The following is a 16,995-nucleotide window of genomic DNA, read 5'->3' on the forward strand; positions in this document are numbered from 1 at the left end:
GTGATCGGTAAATTATGACGTGTAGTTTTCAAAGTGCTCCATCCTCGGTCTATAACTGGTCGGTGTCCAGGTTTTGTAAAGAAAAAGACAAAAGTTATCAACGACAGCTTACTACGACAACCTGGGACAGCAACTGACTGTCCTACTGCCAGAACCGCTGGATCCTGTTCCAGTATTTGCCGTGCTACTGGTCCTAAGTGTCGTCTGGGGTACCCCGGTCGTGCAGGATGTAGGACTACTCTCTCACTCCAGAATCGGTACTCCTGTAAATACTCGTCTTCTCGCAGCGGAAGAGGTCGTTTCCATCCTATTTTAACCTCCTGTTCCTTTCGGAACTTCTCTGCGGACGCCAGTTTGACGATCACCTACAACTCTCTCGGGAACACCCAGTCTTGGCCTGTATATTGTGACAATAGTAGCAGAAAGAAAGAAACACATAATGCATATCCCTCTTATTGGCATCTTTTTGGGATCTATTCATGGGCAAACTAAAAGTAAGGGAAAGGGGTTTTTGCCAAAAACAGCAAACAAAACATCAGCTATTTGCCTGCCTATTTATGTCTAAAAGAATATAACTACACTTCATGCCCCAAAAGAAAATACAATTCTAGGCTTTCTCCCTTTCTTATATCTAAACAGAGTTATAATATTAAAATAAAAGTGGCACTCCTTTTTCTGGTTTGGTTGTTTAACAGGCTAAGGTGTCTCATATTATTCACATTTATCCATTGCTGTAATCATGGTTAACATAAATGTCTCAGAGTCATGCTGCACATTTAACTCTGTATGCAGTAACATTTGCCTAGCTGTGGACCCAAACATTGACTCAAACCATGTCCCATATGCCTCATCTCTTCCCGCATTAGCCGTTAATTCATCTCTAAGGTTTTTCAACTTCTCCATAGCAAGAGTAAAAGACCCATCAGGGGCAGTGTTATTAGGTATGTAAGTACAAAAATCTTCTCCAAACATTACACAAACTCCTCCTTTTTCAGCTAATAACCAATTCAGGGCTTGTCTATTTTGCCAGGCCATTTTACTTGTCTGGGCTAGTTGTTCTCCAAGAGCTTTATGTGCATCATTTGTGTAGTTAATAAACCTCTGTTGATTGTAATACAGATAATTGATATATTCTGTGTTCTTATTTGGGGTAATCCATACAAAGATAGACTCAAATCCAGATTTAACTTCATCTCTTGCTTTAAACTGGTGTGGGATATTTCTAGGATGACCAATGGCATCTATGTTAACATTTGGGTCACTTTGGTAGGCCCTTTTCACTATTTTCTGTTTTGGCTCCCTTTTAACACTCTCATTTGGATCCCATGTAATCATAGTGGCATCTTGTATTAGCTTTACTCTTGCACATAAACCTTTCCAGTGTTTTGGTAGTGTTGGTCTTAGTTTACCTCCACCACAAATCCAAAAGTAATCAGCTATAGCATTAGCCTGATTTTCGTAAGATTCAATCAAGGGCCATCCTATTGTCATTTTTGGGCAATCTTCCCATCCTATCACTGTGAAATTATCTGTAATTGTAGCGGAAACAAACTTATTATCCCATTGTCTTATTATCCCCTCCTGTCATCTCATAGTCTTGTCTAAATGCCAAATAGTTATACAATTCCCTTCAAAAATTCCCACATTATTGCCCTCTTTTTCATTTGTACTATTATAACATTCGTGCTGCAATGTATAATCTATTTCATAAACTACTGGAACTTCAATCATATTTGTTGGGATCCTCACATCAATATCCATACACTCCTTTCCCCTTAATGAATGAGCATATTAAAGTTCCCTGTTTTCACGTCCTGCCAGTGCTAAGCATTCTGCATGGCAAAAAGGAACAGTTTTTCTCTTGGCACTGCACTGAACTGCATAATGTCGAGCGCAATGTCTGTAATCATACGGGTTTGGTACAACAAACAGTTTGCTCAATGGTGACAGGGTGCAAAACACGCAACTATCCATGTACGATTGATCCACTGTGAAGTGTGCCCACCTGAACCACTCATTTTGAATAGCAATGTCCCAAAGTCTCTCAAACTGGGACACTTCATCTCATGTTGAAATCGTAGGGTGTCCATTCAAGTGTTGACAAGTCAATTGTTGGGAACTCTTCTGCCAGTAGTTGTTCGGCGGATAATTCTGGGCATGCAAGCTCTCGGTCTGTGGTATGGTCTGCACCATGCTCATCAAGAGTAGTACCATGACCATAAGGTCCTGGATCTCCCGGTCTGGCCATGGTTCACCGGCGCCTGTTGTGGTTGGGGTGGTGTCTGGTTCTGGTCTATAGCGGCTATCTCGAGCCGCACTATGTTCCCCATGTATGTCAGGATCGTATATAGTCCTGATAGCATGTTCCTCCGGGTGTCCCTGTTCTGTGCTCCGTCTTGGCTTGTCGGGCTCCTGCTCTGGCTGTGATCCGTGCTCTGACTGTGCCGGCTCTGGCTCCTGGTGTGGCGCCTCCTGCTGTGTCCTCTGCTCTGGCTTGTGCTGTGGGAGCTGCTCCGGTTGTCCTCAGCTGCCCTAGGCGTCTCTGGGGTGGACTCTGGAATCCCCTCAGGGGTTCTCTGACTATTACCTTGGCTCTGACCTTCGTCTGAAGTCTCTGATTAGTCCTCTTCATCAGTTTGCTCAGGATTTCGCCGTCAAAGTTGTGGTACTCTGGCGCAGTGATTCAGATGGTACCAGGTAGTGCTCCCCTCCACTTGTACTGCCATTGGTGTTGCTCGTGTGACTGTGTAGGGCCCCTCCCGCCTTGGCTCATTCCATTTTCTTCTGAAGTCTCTTAAATACACTTTGTCTCCTGGAACGATTGCACATGGAGCTTCTACGTCCTCTCTAGGCCATCGACATTGCTCCTGTGAAGATATAGCCTCATGTATAGCAGTTAATGGTCTCATGTAAGTTCTTAACTCAACTTGCAATTGTTCCAAAGGCGGTCCATAATAAGGCTCTTAAGTAGGGCACCGTCAAATTTGTAGTCCTGTTAGTTTGCATGTGATAGTTCATTAGCGCTAGTCATCTACCCAGTTCAATTTGGTGTCTGCACAGATTTTGCTAATCTTTGCCTTTAGGGTCCCGTTTCCTTTCTCCACAATTCCTTGAGATTGGGGATGGTAGACACAGCCTAGCCGCTGTTTTATTCCCAACTGTTGCAAGACAGTTTTTACAGTTCTTTGAATAAATTAGGAGCCGTTGTCCGAACTGATCTCAGATGGAATTCCAAACCTGGGAATCACTTCTCTTGTCAAAAACTTGATCACAGTCCCAGAGCCCTGGTCTGATGATGGCACAGCCTCCACCCATCAGCTGAATCTATCTATTATCACCAGCATGTATCTTTTGCCTCTGACTTAATGATCATGTCGACATAATCCATTACCAAGTGTTTAAAAGGTTCCTCGGGTACAGGGATGTGTCCTATAGGTGCTGAGCACAAATATCACACCCTGTTAGAAAATCATTCACTGTTGCTTGCAAATAAGGTGACCGATACCCTTGTTGCTTGATTTTTCTCAGTATCTCATTTCGACCGCAATGATCAAATCCTTGTGTCTCAGAAATTAACGCAGTCAATAGAGCATGTGGTGCAATGATTAGTCCTTCATGAGATCGCCATACTCCATTTACATCTCTTGTGGCCCCCCTTTGCTGCCATACTGATTGTTCGACAGCACTTGCCTGCTCTTGTATGCGAGCAAGGTCTGTAATTCTGGGCTCTGGTTGTATTAACACCATGGGGGCCATTAAAGCAGCTTTGCTCCCTGAGGCTTTTCTAGCTTCTGCATCGGCAGCATTATTTCCTTGTATTACAGAGTCATTTCCCTTTCCTGGCAATAATACCCAGCAGTTTAGGTTTCATCATAGCCGAGATTAACTGTACAATCTGCTCGGCATGCTGTATTGGGGAACCATCACTTTTTCTGAACCCTCTTTGTTTCCAAACTGCTCCATAAAGATGACAAACTCCATGCGCATATGCAGAGTCTGTATAAATATTTACAATTTGCCCCTTTGCTAGCTGGCAAGCTGTGGTCAAAGCTTTCAACTCAGCCAATTGTGCTGAACAAGGCTGTTCACAGTGCTGGGAAATTACAGAAAGGAATTCATTTCCTTCTCGTTTGACCAAAGCAAAACCAGCATGATTTCCTAAATGGTCTCTGAAGCAAGAGCCATCTACAAAATAATCAGCCACCGCATTTAGTATGGGCGTAGACTCTAAATCTGGTCTAAGAAGGGGAAACGCCAATGATTCAGACATGTAATCATATGGCGTGCCTTCATTATCCAGAGGTATGTAATTTGCTGGGTTTACAGTAGCACAATGTTTCAATGTTACATCAGGATATTTCAAAAGAGCTGAATATTCCAGGCTTCTGGCCTGTGTTAAAACAAATCTACCTTGTTCCAACATTTCCACCACCTTGTGATGTGCATACATTATCACAGGGTATCCCATAGTCAAAGTAGAATCCTTCTCATAAGCATAATATACAGCTGCAAGTCCTTGATAACAAGGAGGATACCCCTGTGCTACAATGTCCAACCTTGTATTATAAAAGGCAATGGGCTGTTTTCCCCTCACTTTACAAGTCTCCTGCATTAATACTGCAGAGGCATATCCCTCTTTTCTGTTAGCTACATAGAGGTGAAAGGGTTTTGTATAGTCAGGACTTGTGAGAGCTGGAGCACTTTGCAGTTCTCTTTTAATGGATTTGAATGCTATTGTCGCATCATTATTCCATCTGAGTGTGGTTCTTGACCAACAGTCTGTGGAAGCGGCACTTTGCTAATTCCTTCCAATTGGCTTTGTGATATTGCTTTGGTTTTATATGCAATTAATCTTCCCAAGTATTCTACCTGGAGAAGACAATACTGTAGCTTTGTCTTTGAGGCTTTATGTCCTCCTTCTGCTAATCTATTCAGAACTTTAATGGAATCTCTGTGGCATTGCTCAAGTGTAGGGGTACAGATCAACAAGTCATCCACATACTGGAGAAGTGTACTGTCCAGTACTAGATCTTCCAGATCAGCTTTTAACAGCTGATGAAATATGTGAGGGCTATGGCGGAACCCTTGAGGGACCCTAGTGTAGGATATCTGCTTCCCCTCATATGTAAAAGCAAACAAATGCCTGCTACTCTCTGCCAAAGGAATGCTGAAAAAGGCAGAGCAAAGATCAATCACTGTAAAATGCTTAGCATCAGGCGGCACATTTGTAAGCAGGGTGTAAGGATTCGGAACTTCTGCTGGCCAATCTTCTACTATTTCATAGATTGCCCTTAAATCATGCACCAAGCGCCATTTTGCTTAATCCGCTTTGGTAACTGGCAATATAGGAGTGTTACAAGGACTGGATGTCTCTGGAGATGGTGATCTAGTGGGTTAAACCACTAAACTGGTAAATCAAAAGGTTGCTGGTTCGATCCCAGCAGCCACCACCAGTGTGTCCTTGAGCAAGAGACTTTACTCCATGTTGCTCCAGGGGGATTGTCCCTGTAATAAGTGCACTGTAAGTCGCTTTGGATAAAGAAGACTAAAATAAAAAATTAAAAAATAAATGTCTCAAACAGCACTCCTGCTGTGGTTAGTCCTTCTATATTACATCTGATGCCTTTTATTGCTTCAGGCTTTAATGGATATTGGTACTTGTGTGGCAACTTAGCCCCTGTTTTTGTCTTAATGACTATAGGGCTAGCAGATTTTATCAGCCCAACATCCATGTCATGTTTTGACCACAATTTTTCAGGAACTAATTGCTCCATTTCTTCAATTAGCTCCGTTTGTTTCATCTTTGTTTTCATTTTAAGATGATTTCCAAATTCATGTTTCTCTGATTACTGACTTCCACCTCTCTAGGAGTTCCCTGCATAATAGTTGCACATGCAATTTTCATGAAATGTTTATCTGCTGAAATAAAAATTAAGGGGTTGTCTGTGCTTTTCCATTGTATTCCCTTGGCTTTCTTCATCATTGGGCCTATGTCTTTGTTCTCACTTCCCTGCTCTAAATATAATGCAATATGGGGGACTGAGTTTGGGATCTGGAACCATTCTTTAATAAAATCATTACTGTCAACTTGTAATGCCGCTCCTTGTGGTCCTATAACTACATGCTGTGAAATGAGGGGAACTTTCTTATCTTTGGTTTCTTGCAACCACTTTTTCTCTATGTCTACTCTTCTCAGTGGGTCATATATCATGGTACAGTGAAATTCTAATTCAGGTAGTTTAGGGTCTTTGAGCTGTTCTTTAACAAACTTTTCACATTTATGCACTGTCTTTCCGACCTCTTCCTCTAAATCTCCTATCCAGTAGGCATTGACCTGGGGGGTTGTAACTACCATTGGCCTAACTCCATTGCTGCTAATGTAAATACCTTCAGGGGAACATGATATTTGTAGCTTTAATTTACTCAACTCAACTCAACTTTATTTATATAGTGCTTTTTACAATTTTCATTGTTACAAAGCAGCTGTACATGAGACACATTTAATACAAGTATGAATTCTAAAGCAGCCCCCCCGGCCAGGCACATAGTGCAAAACAATATGCAAACGGTGGTGAGGAACCCAAAACTCCCATCGAGAAAAAAACCCTCAGGGGAACCCAGGCCCAACCAGGGGATTCCAGTTCCCCTCTGGCAAAAGCTGCTGCCTCTGCACAAGCTCAACAGTGCTTGCACAACAAGGCTTAATAAAAATATAAAAATTAAGGATTTAAGATTATCATTAACAATCTAATAGCATTTGAAATGTTGTAGGAAAAACAAAGTTGTTGCGTCCTTTATCCAGCTCTATCCTCTTAGCTCTTGTCAGGTCACCGCTTCCCATTCTAAACTCTGCCATCAGGTCTGGGCATGAACTGCATCCTGCGGTAACCTTGGAACAAAGAGACAAGACTGGCTGAGAGTAGAGTACTGTTCTGCACTCTTTGATGCAACAAGTACATCATTTGTTGTTGGATGTGTTCCTGGTTCCGGTTGATCTAAATAATGCAGCCTAAATCCTCTGAGGATTAATATTATGGAGGTGTAGTGTATGCAAGATTAAAAAGATGAGTCTTTAGTCTAGATTTAAACTGACAGAGTGTGTCTGCCTCCCGGACCGTGCAGGGAAGAATATTCCAAAGTTTAGGCGCTAGATAAGAAAAGGATCTACCTCCTGCACTTGATTTTGAAATTCTAGGTATTACCAACTGACAGGACCCCTGTCAGTTGACAGAACCGGGGTTATATGCTCATACTTTTTTGTACGTGTAAGAACTCGAGCTGCCGCGTTTTGAACCAGTTGCAGTTTTTGTAATAGGCCCGCAGGGCAACCACCTAGAAGTGCATTACAGTAATCTAGTCTTGATGTCATGAATGCATGAATTAATTTCTCTGCATCTGACAGTGACAGCATATGACGTAATTTAGATATATTCTTAAAATGGAAAAATGCAATTTTACAGGTGTTGGCGACATGGCTTTCAAATGACAGAGTACTGTCGAATACAACGCCAAGATTCTTAGCTGATGACGAGGATTTTATGGGGCATCCGTCAATCGTTAAGCAGTATTCTTGGTTGTTACGCATAGCAGTTTTCGGTCCAGTAAGTAAAACTTCTGTTTTGTCCGAGTTTAGTAGTTAAAAAAAAAAAAATCCAGTAGGCATTGGATATTTGCACATCTACCAAATGGAAACATCTACCCTATGTAAATAGGATGCCCTATGTACATAGGGCATCCCTCCCTAACAGATTAGCAGGGGTCTGCTCTGATACTAGAATAGGCAGAGTTACTTCTTTGTCCTTTGTCCTCAGACGCACTGGAGCCGTTATTGGAATTAGCTGAGTTTGCCCGGAAAATCCTACTGTCTTTGTGAACTTTCCAGACATGGGGAGGTGTGAGGCATGACTTGAACTTATACATGTATAAGTTGCTCCAGTGTCTATCATCATTGGTGTGTTCTTGCCTTCAATATTGACCTGCAGCATTGGTTCTCAATCAGCATCTTCCGTAATCAGTGGGTGCTGACCCCATCCCGTAGCATCTTCTTGGCAGCCCTAGTATCCAACATCTGGACCTCACCATGGGTTGACTGTTGCTGTTGTCCTTGTTCTGGTTGATTTTGTTGGTCCTGCCAGCGGGCTCCCTGTTGATTCCGCTCTTGCCATTGGGGTTGCTGTTGCCCTTCCTGCCATTGGGGTCTCTGTTGCCTCTGACCTTCCCATGGAGGTCGTTGTTGTTGGCCTGGTTGCCATTGGGAACCTTGTTGCTGGTTTGCATTCCAAGAGTTGGTGGGACATTCTCTTCTGTTGTGCCCCTGTTGCCCACATCCCCAGCATGAGTTCCTTCCTCTATTCTGTCTTCCTTGCTCTCCTTGCCCAGGCCTTGGGCCAAATCTGTGTTGGCTGCTGAGGTCCATTTCCAGGTGTCTGTTGCACAGTGACTACACTCGGTTGCTGTGTCATAGGAACTGGGACATTTACTGGAGCCATCATTGCTGCATGATCTTTTTATTCGTCTTTGTCTTTGACCACGGCTTGCATCTTTTTCTTTCTTCCCAGTTCTTCGAGCTGCAGCTGTACCAGTTTTCTTTGAAGTTCTTTTTCTTGGTTCCTCAGCTTTAGTTCATTTCTTCTATACTGTCCGACTGCATGGGTCACATGATCACAGAACTCTTTATGTGACTTGGATTTCAGACCCACTACATCTTCCAGTTTGGTCTTCACTAGCGGAGGCATTGCATCAACAACAGCATTCCTGAACAATGTCGTCATCAATAAGTCTTCATCAGGAACTCTTTCAAGTTCTTGCTTCCACTTTCTCAGTTGTTTCTATATGTAGGTGGCAGGGTTCTCTTCCTCTCCCATCTGTTCTCCTTTGAGTGCTCTGGGATCAATGCGGTTGGGAAATTCTTCTCTTAACCTAAGCCATATAACCCTTCTATATCTGTCGAATGGGTGTCCATCCAGATCTGAGGTGTCTATAGCTTGGATGTCTGCTGCTCTTAAAAGTTCATTCAGCTTGGAACTTCCCACGCATTTGGCAAGGAGTGCCGTGATATCTCCCAATGCCAATAGCTTTCCTGTTCTCTCCTCCTCCAGCAGTCTGATCCACTTGCCTGCCCCTTCATCTAGGTTTGGTAGATGTGCAACCAGATCTTGTGACGCCCATGGCACATATTGTGCTTGAGCCCCTTTTATCAATATGGGGAACTGCTTTCCTTCTTTGGTGTCACGCGACTTAGGTAGGCATGTGGTACATGTAGAGGATCTTGTCAGTCTTCCCTTTGGCATTCGGGTCCAGGGCAGGTGCCACTGCTCAGGGTCTGCATCCTGGATATCGAGACTCCCTGTGACCCGCTTTTGCTCCCCTCTTGTAAGGCTTCTTGAGGCTGATCCCGGAGGGGCTCTTTTGTCGATTGTTGGACGTTGTGTCTTTTCTTGGCTGCTGACTTTAGGGGCATCATCTTCTTCTCCTTCTGAGTTTTGCCTGAAACTTGACTTAAAGCATGTGCAGAATCTGTATGTATTTGTATTAGATCTTCTGTCATACTGTCGTAGGTCTCCTCACGTCTCTTTGTTATGTTGTTCAGTGCTTCTACAAGTCCTCTATAAGGATCAGGACCGCATGCACCTCTGCCTTCCTCATCTTCTTGGTCTCTATAAACTGGGGATTGTTGACTAGCCCTGTCACCTTTTCTCTTTTCTGCTTTCTTTCTCTTTTCCTCAGGTGTTTCTGCACCTATTTCTACTTGTCCTTCTATTTTGACATCTCATGATATTGCTACCATTGGCATTTGAGTTGATGTTTGTATCTTTTCTAACTTTTGGCTGGGAGGTTCATAGGTGGGTGAGTCATTTTCTCAAAGTTTTCTTCATTCTTCCCATCATCCTTTTTTATCACTTCTCTTATTTTTCTCATATTTTTCAGAAAATTAATTCCTTCATTTTTGAACAGGTTAAGTACTTCCTGTTCTAATTTTCTCTTTTCTTCTCGTTTTTTGCTTCTGTCTTTTGGTTTATAGTTCTTAATTAGTCCCTCCATTTCCTGACACACTGTTACATCAAAGGTACCATTTTCTGGCCATATTGTTCTCAAGTTTTTGGTTCTTGCGGCCCATTTTTTAGATATTCTTTCTATTGAGTTTTTCATACCGGGTATCTGGACCCCAACAAATCTACAGGGGTGGATGACATACTTAAACAATGCACAAATCAGTATTATTCTTAAATATACTATTATAAAGAGAAAAGTACAGAGATTTTAAATGTATTTCATTTGTTTATTTAAGCATTAAGGTGCAAACCAAGATCTAGGGTTCTCTGGGGCTATTTCCATCACCAATTTTTTCAAAGTTACTGCCACAAACTGTTGAGGAACCACTTCTCCACTTTCATTCCAAGTACTTAATATCTTGCTTGTCCAATTTACATATTGAGTTTCTGCATAGACTCTCACCTCGGGGAAACCAGTAAGCCGCCCAATCTGTCCTCGCCCTAAGGAAAACCCCCGCAGCTCTCCTATCTCATAGTAAGCTCCTGTTAAGCATACCATTGGGGATCCTTTGAATCAATAAAGTTCTTGCTGTCAGACCTGAGGGACAATTAGAACTGTTATGCTGGTAAGCACAGACTTCATTCAGGTAGTGATTCAATACATTTACTTTACAACAGTTTTTTTACAATCTTTTCCCAATTTATGTAAGGCCACTCCGATTGGGCAATTTCTAAATTTCGAATCTCTGTCAGTTGATTCAGGTACCAGTCTTTTCTTTCTCCTAACAGAATATGTTCTACCCCTTCCGCATCAATGTATGTGGGTCAATGACAAATAAGAAAATGTCAGGTGGTGCGACCATATATTAATTTAAAATAATATACATTTAATGTATTTAGCACTGAGTATTTTTCCCCTCATATATAAGAAATTTAACATAAAATCATGCCAAAATATTTTATTAAGAATTTTATTGAGAAAATTAACATTTATTTCTCAGTTTTGTTCTCTGTTTGTATGTTCGGACGGTCGCAACACCTTTTTGGACATTTTTGGTCTTTCATACACCAAAACTCAAAAAATCTATTGAATTTCAATAAAATGAAATTGTTATAATTCTTATAAAGGACATATTGTAGATCCATTTGATATATGACATGTATTTATTCAAATTCTTTTTAGGAAAATAATGAATTTGGACACAAAACACGTCATTGACCCATGTATCTTCTTCCCAAAAGTGATTTCCAATTCCCCTAGTTTCAAACAGTACTTTTCTTAGGGTCAGTATCTTACTATGAAAGGCCTCTTTTCTCTAATAATCAAGGCCTGGCCCCTCTTCAGCTATGCAACTGTAATGCAGTGAACTGAAATGAAAAACAACATAAACTTTTTCCCCATTGGTGATTTTTGCTTTAAGACATGAAATTTAACAATTAATTTAAGATCAATGATCAATGTGGGCATGAGGGTTTTATATCACTCTATGTGCAATTATCAAAATCTCAACATCAATTCTCTTAAAAAGATAACTGAAATAAAAACAAGATTCAGTTGCTGTTAGGGAAGGGAAGGGTAGTTCATAAAACTTGATGCTAAAAATTATAAGACTCAATCTTTCCAAGAGGGAATGCTCTTAAAGCTCAAATAACAATGTATTGGGTTGAGACTAATAAATCAGATACTTCCAGATCTAGACTCAAACTACCTCTTCTTTTACAACATTTGTTACTATTGTATCCTTTATTATTCAATATGCTTAGAAAATGCAGTACATGCATCGTATTGTGACTATGGGTGATTTTCCTATGTTGGTTCTCATACAGCCTTTCAGCCGTGATCGTCCCTAATATATCACCTTCTTTTATCTAGGTGTTCGTCCTATATGAGCTCTCACAAGGCAATGCGCTGATCGTCTCCTATACACTTCGTATTCTTTTTACTTTGGTCACAATATATCAGCATACAATGACATTTTCTTATTATTTTTCAAAATATCACATTATTTATAAAAAAAATATTTCCAAAATACATTGAAAACTCTTAATTATATCTTATATTATAAACTCATTCTTTTTAAAATAAAGGGCTTTACTTATTATTGTTTTCTATCTTCTCCCTTGCTCCTTCACACATGAATGCTCACACACATATAGTCGCTACTCATTCTGGGACTGTGACCAATGGCCCCTCCTTCCTACTCTCTCAATTTCTTAACACACTTACGCAGACAAACAGAACTATTCTACATCCCCACATGTTTCTCTTTTATATAATAAATAAGTGCCTTCTCCAAGCAGGCAGTTACCTTCTCTGAACAGGTAAGACTAATTTACATTGCCTTCTCACAACAGGCAATTAGCCTCTCAAAACGGGTACCACTTATTTACATTGCCCTCTCAAAACGAGCAGTTACCCTCTCAGAACAGGTAACACTTATTTACATTGCCCTCTCAAAGAGGCTGTTACCTTCTCATAACAGGTAACACTTGTTTACATTATGTCTAGACATCACCTACATTCATTCTTTACTTTGAGACCTGGGGCCCTCCTGCAATATTAGTGTCAATTAGTTCTTAGACTGGAGAAGCTTTTTACAGACATCAACTCTACCCAGAACTCACCTCCGGCAGACCACACAGATATCAAAATATTAAACTCTAAACAAAAGTATGCTCACCTGATCTGTGCAGTCAGCCGGATGGTTCGCCCTCGGGTGTCGTCAGATGCCTTCAGCCTCTTTCCACTCCTGGCTGGCTCGCCAAATATGATGAGGAAAATGTTGATCTTCAAGCTCAAAAAATTGCTCAGACAAGAAAGGTCCAGGTGTCAAAGATTTAATTTTATTTGTACAAGTCAAACAAAGTGAGATGTTCCAAGTCTCCGAAAACATCTGAAAACTTTGTGTTTTCCAGCCTCTAGTTATAGTGAAACTTCTCAAAGGTGTTTCCTTTCGAAACCAATCAGGTTAATTCATGCTATCTCTTATTTTGTATTATCCAACTGTCCTTGTCTGTCACCATTAAATCTAGGCAACACGGTTTCTTGTCTAATGGTGGAGTCTCAACCTTGACTCATTTTTTTTTAAATAAGTTGTGCTATAATTTATTTGGGTCTGGCCTTTAAAGCATCACTGGATTTTGTATGGCTGAAAATGATTAAAATAGTTTAAAAAATCAATTACTACACGTATGTTGATTCTATCATGCATAAGTATATTGATTATATCATTCAAACAATCTTATCGTGATTCTAATACTCATCTAAGTTAATCTGATTTCTGATCTACTAACACGTCTATGTTACAAACATTCCTATGAATACTTCTTCATAACCGGGGTGAATAAAAAGCCCCATAGTATACAGAATATGATCGTTATTATACATAATAAAAAGCCCCATAGTATACAGGATATGATCAGGATTATACACAAAAACGACAAGCTCCTTTTTGTTTGTTTTGTGTACGAACAGGTTTTCTCCTCTATTCATTATTATAAACATTGTGTCAGGTACTCTTGTGTGTTTCAATGTTTATTTAATGATGACATAACTGAGGAACATTTGTAAAACCTAACAATCACACTCGGTCACGCAGCAACAAAACACCAAAATAAAGTGTCTCGTCATTCTTGATCATGAACTCTGGAGAAGTTGACTTGTGATAAAAACACAATCTGACCCAACAGACCAACAAAACCGACTGTATGAGAGTGTTTGTGCTGATCTTTAAACATTCTGAGCACAACTTTAACATTCAAGCTGATCTGTTATTGTACATTAATGTGACAGTAAGAAGTGCATTATACAACACATATGTTCTGAAAAAATCATCTGAACAAGTAATAAATTCAGACACTTTATTCTGAGCAAATGAAAATGTAAATCTTAGTGATGTCATTTTATAAAACATTATTTTATATAGTCATTATTTTTATTTAATAATGACATTCTGCTGAAGTGAGAGACTGAAGTGTGTGTTATTGTTCTCTACAGGTTGATTCAGTGTAAGATCACAAATGAAGGTTGTGTTGCTCTGACTTCAGCTCTGAGATCAAACCCCTCACACCTGAGACATCTGGATCTGTCTGATAATAATGTCGGAGATTCAGGAGTGAAGCTGATCTCTACTGTACTGGAGAATCCTCACTGTAAACTGGAGACACTGACGTAAGATTTAACAAAACATTATATTTCATCCTCAAGTTATAAATACATATTAGAAACATTTCTTATCTCAGTCCTGAAGGAAGTTTAGTCAATGTTGTCAACTTAGTGACTTTGTTTCTAGATTTAGTGTGTTATTATAAAAGCATGTAGTGATAAATATTGTGAGTTTTTATAAATGTTAAGCACAAGAGCAGGAGCACATTACTGTGTTCAGTGAGCGACAGGAAGAAGCAGCACATTCACTTCAGACCGCACTGACATGTCAATGACATGTGTACATACACAACTGTGTTTCAACAACTCATCTCTTACTGTGTGTCTGAAGTGAGAGACTGAAGTGTGTGTTATTGTTCTCTACAGGTTGAGTCAGTGTAAGATCACAGATGAAGGTTGTGTTGCTCTGACTTCAGCTCTGAGATCAAACCCCTCACACCTGAGACATCTGGATCTGTCTGGTAATAATGTAGGAGATTCAGGAGTGAAGCTGATCTCTACTGTACTGGAGAATCCTCACTGTAAACTGGAGACACTGACGTAAGATCATCTCTCTGATAGTCACACATTCTTAGTTCATCATCTTCTATATTCATGTTCATGGGTTGGTTGGGGAGTATTTGAAATGCAGGAATGTCATGAAAACACAAACACAAAACTTTACATTATAAGTGTATTGTGATTGTCAAAACATTTGATAATTATAATCATATGATGTAATTTCTTGTTTTTCTGTATCTTTGGTCTGTTCATGCTTATATTAGACACGTAAAATTGCACAAATGAAAGTCTCAAACCAAAGGAGATGTTTAATTTAAAAGCGCAGGCTCATTCAAACCTTCCTAAAACGCCTCTTTTAAACACACCAAAATGTATACGCAAAGAAAAAAGACGTCTCTGTTCACGCTGTAGTGTTGTTGTTGGTCACCTCACTTATTTTGACATTGAGGAGCGCTGTTAGACCACTGAGACGTTATCAAATGTTTGAAGCATTAAATACACTTCAGCTTTTACACAATTATTACACACATTTGATGACACACTATAGAAACAATGGTGCGTACGGTCCTGTGTAAGAAAACAGATGTGTGGTGTGAGAGCGTGAGAACAGCATTTTAATGATGAGGTGAAGATTTAACATGATGATGAATGTTATTCAGTGTAATATGTGTTTCATTCATGACATTCTGCTGAAGTGAGAGACTGAAGTGTGTGTTATTGTTCTCTACAGGTTGAGGAGGTGTAAGATCACAGATGAAGGTTGTGTTGCTCTGACTTCAGCTCTGAGATCAAACCCCTCACACCTGAGACATCTGGATCTGTTTGGTAATAATGTAGGAGATTCAGTAAAGAAGCTTCTCTTTGAGCTGAGAGATGATCCACATTATAAACTAGAGACAGTGATGTGAGTAGAGCTCATTTAAATAAATGTTTCAACCGTTCAACAACTATAAAAACTTACTGAAATAAATGTAAATGACTCTGGTGCTGTTATAAGATCACTGTTTCTGTTTTAACACATTTCTCTTTATTATTTCCTTATAATGTATTTTTTAAATCTTTCTATCCCTCTGACTAGTAATATTACTTACTTCAAGCAAACTTCATGTGTTCTTTCTGAGATTTTAGCCCAACTGAAAACAAAAACTATATATTTTTGAAACAGTTTGTGGAGCACATATGAGTTGTGAATAATAAAACACAAGAGTAAATGTGAAGTGTGCAGATGAACACACTTGATGTTTTATAAGTGCAGTGATGAAGAGTCTGTTCACTTCAGGATTTAATACTGTCATCTTACTCTTCTTAAACATATGATTATTATTGATGTGGAGCTTTATTCTTTTATTTCCTGCTGTTTGTTTGATGGATGTTCACCTCAGTGTTTGTGCACACATGTGTAGATGTTTTTATTTGATGCTCTTGATCATTATTATTGATCATCATCATCATCATCATCACACGTGTGCAGTGAGTGAAAGTCTTGAGTGCTTCAGACACTGCAGAATACTGACAGACTGTAGAAATAACAACACACAATATATACACAAAACATCTACACAATAAAGTGACAGATGACACATATAATACAGGTTATAAGTTCAACAGAGGAAGATTAAAGTGAGTTTATTATTGTTGATATGTGTAGTGATGACACATTACTTCTGTCTTTGTGTTTCTCTTTTAGGACTTACAGGTGATGACAGTAATGTGTGTGTTTAAAGGTGTGTGTGTGTGATCTTCAGTATCATCTGATGGACAATAAGAAGACGACACTATAGTGACATCACAGACACACAATCAACACACACTGAAGACACAATTAAACCTCACACTGATAACACTGTTTGAAAACAATCATTCACACATTCAGTTTCATAATCCTGTGATAGTCTTGATGAAGTGACTGAAAAACTTCTTCATCAAAAGAAAATGATGTTACACAATATTTTCAGGACAGTAAACACACACAAATGTTGTGTAAACTCCAGTAGATTTAAATCAAATAGAGCAAATCTAGTGTGTGTGTTCAGAGATGTACAGTAAAGATCATTATGTGTGTGACTCACTTTATCAACCAATAAAACAAATGAATTTAAGCGTCTCAACATCTGAAGAAGGATCAGAAATAGAAAGAGATTCACATGAACATGTTATTAAAGGGATACTTCACAAAAAAATGAAAATTCTGTCAAGAATCACCAGATGTTAATTAAATGTCTTTTTTTTGTTGAACATGAAGATAATTGGAAGAATATGACTGGATTTTTTCCTGCAATATTAGTCAATGGTGCCCCAGAACTGATAGTTGGTAATAACAAAACATCTCTCTTTGTG

The 16,995-nt window shown here is 39.7% G+C and overlaps 1 protein-coding gene across 4 annotated transcripts in view; it reads left to right on the plus strand.

Annotated features, from left to right (window-relative positions):
- The window catches only part of LOC130428784 (NACHT, LRR and PYD domains-containing protein 3-like), a 38,189-nt gene extending 21,427 nt beyond the window's left edge, over positions 1-16,762 (plus strand). For 2 of the 4 annotated variants that reach the window (XM_056757025.1, XM_056757027.1), the window contains 4 exons: positions 13,990-14,163; positions 14,524-14,697; positions 15,389-15,562; positions 16,346-16,762. In XM_056757025.1, the coding sequence (XP_056613003.1) occupies positions 13,990-14,163; positions 14,524-14,697; positions 15,389-15,562; positions 16,346-16,358 (535 nt within the window). In that variant the 3' untranslated portion in view covers positions 16,359-16,762. The other 2 variants (XM_056757026.1, XM_056757029.1) reach the window with 2 other exon arrangements.
- Positions 16,763-16,995: the final 233 nt, after the last annotated feature.

This window comes from Triplophysa dalaica, chromosome 9 (assembly GCF_015846415.1).
Source record: "Triplophysa dalaica isolate WHDGS20190420 chromosome 9, ASM1584641v1, whole genome shotgun sequence".
Classification (NCBI taxonomy): domain Eukaryota; kingdom Metazoa; phylum Chordata; class Actinopteri; order Cypriniformes; family Nemacheilidae; genus Triplophysa; species Triplophysa dalaica.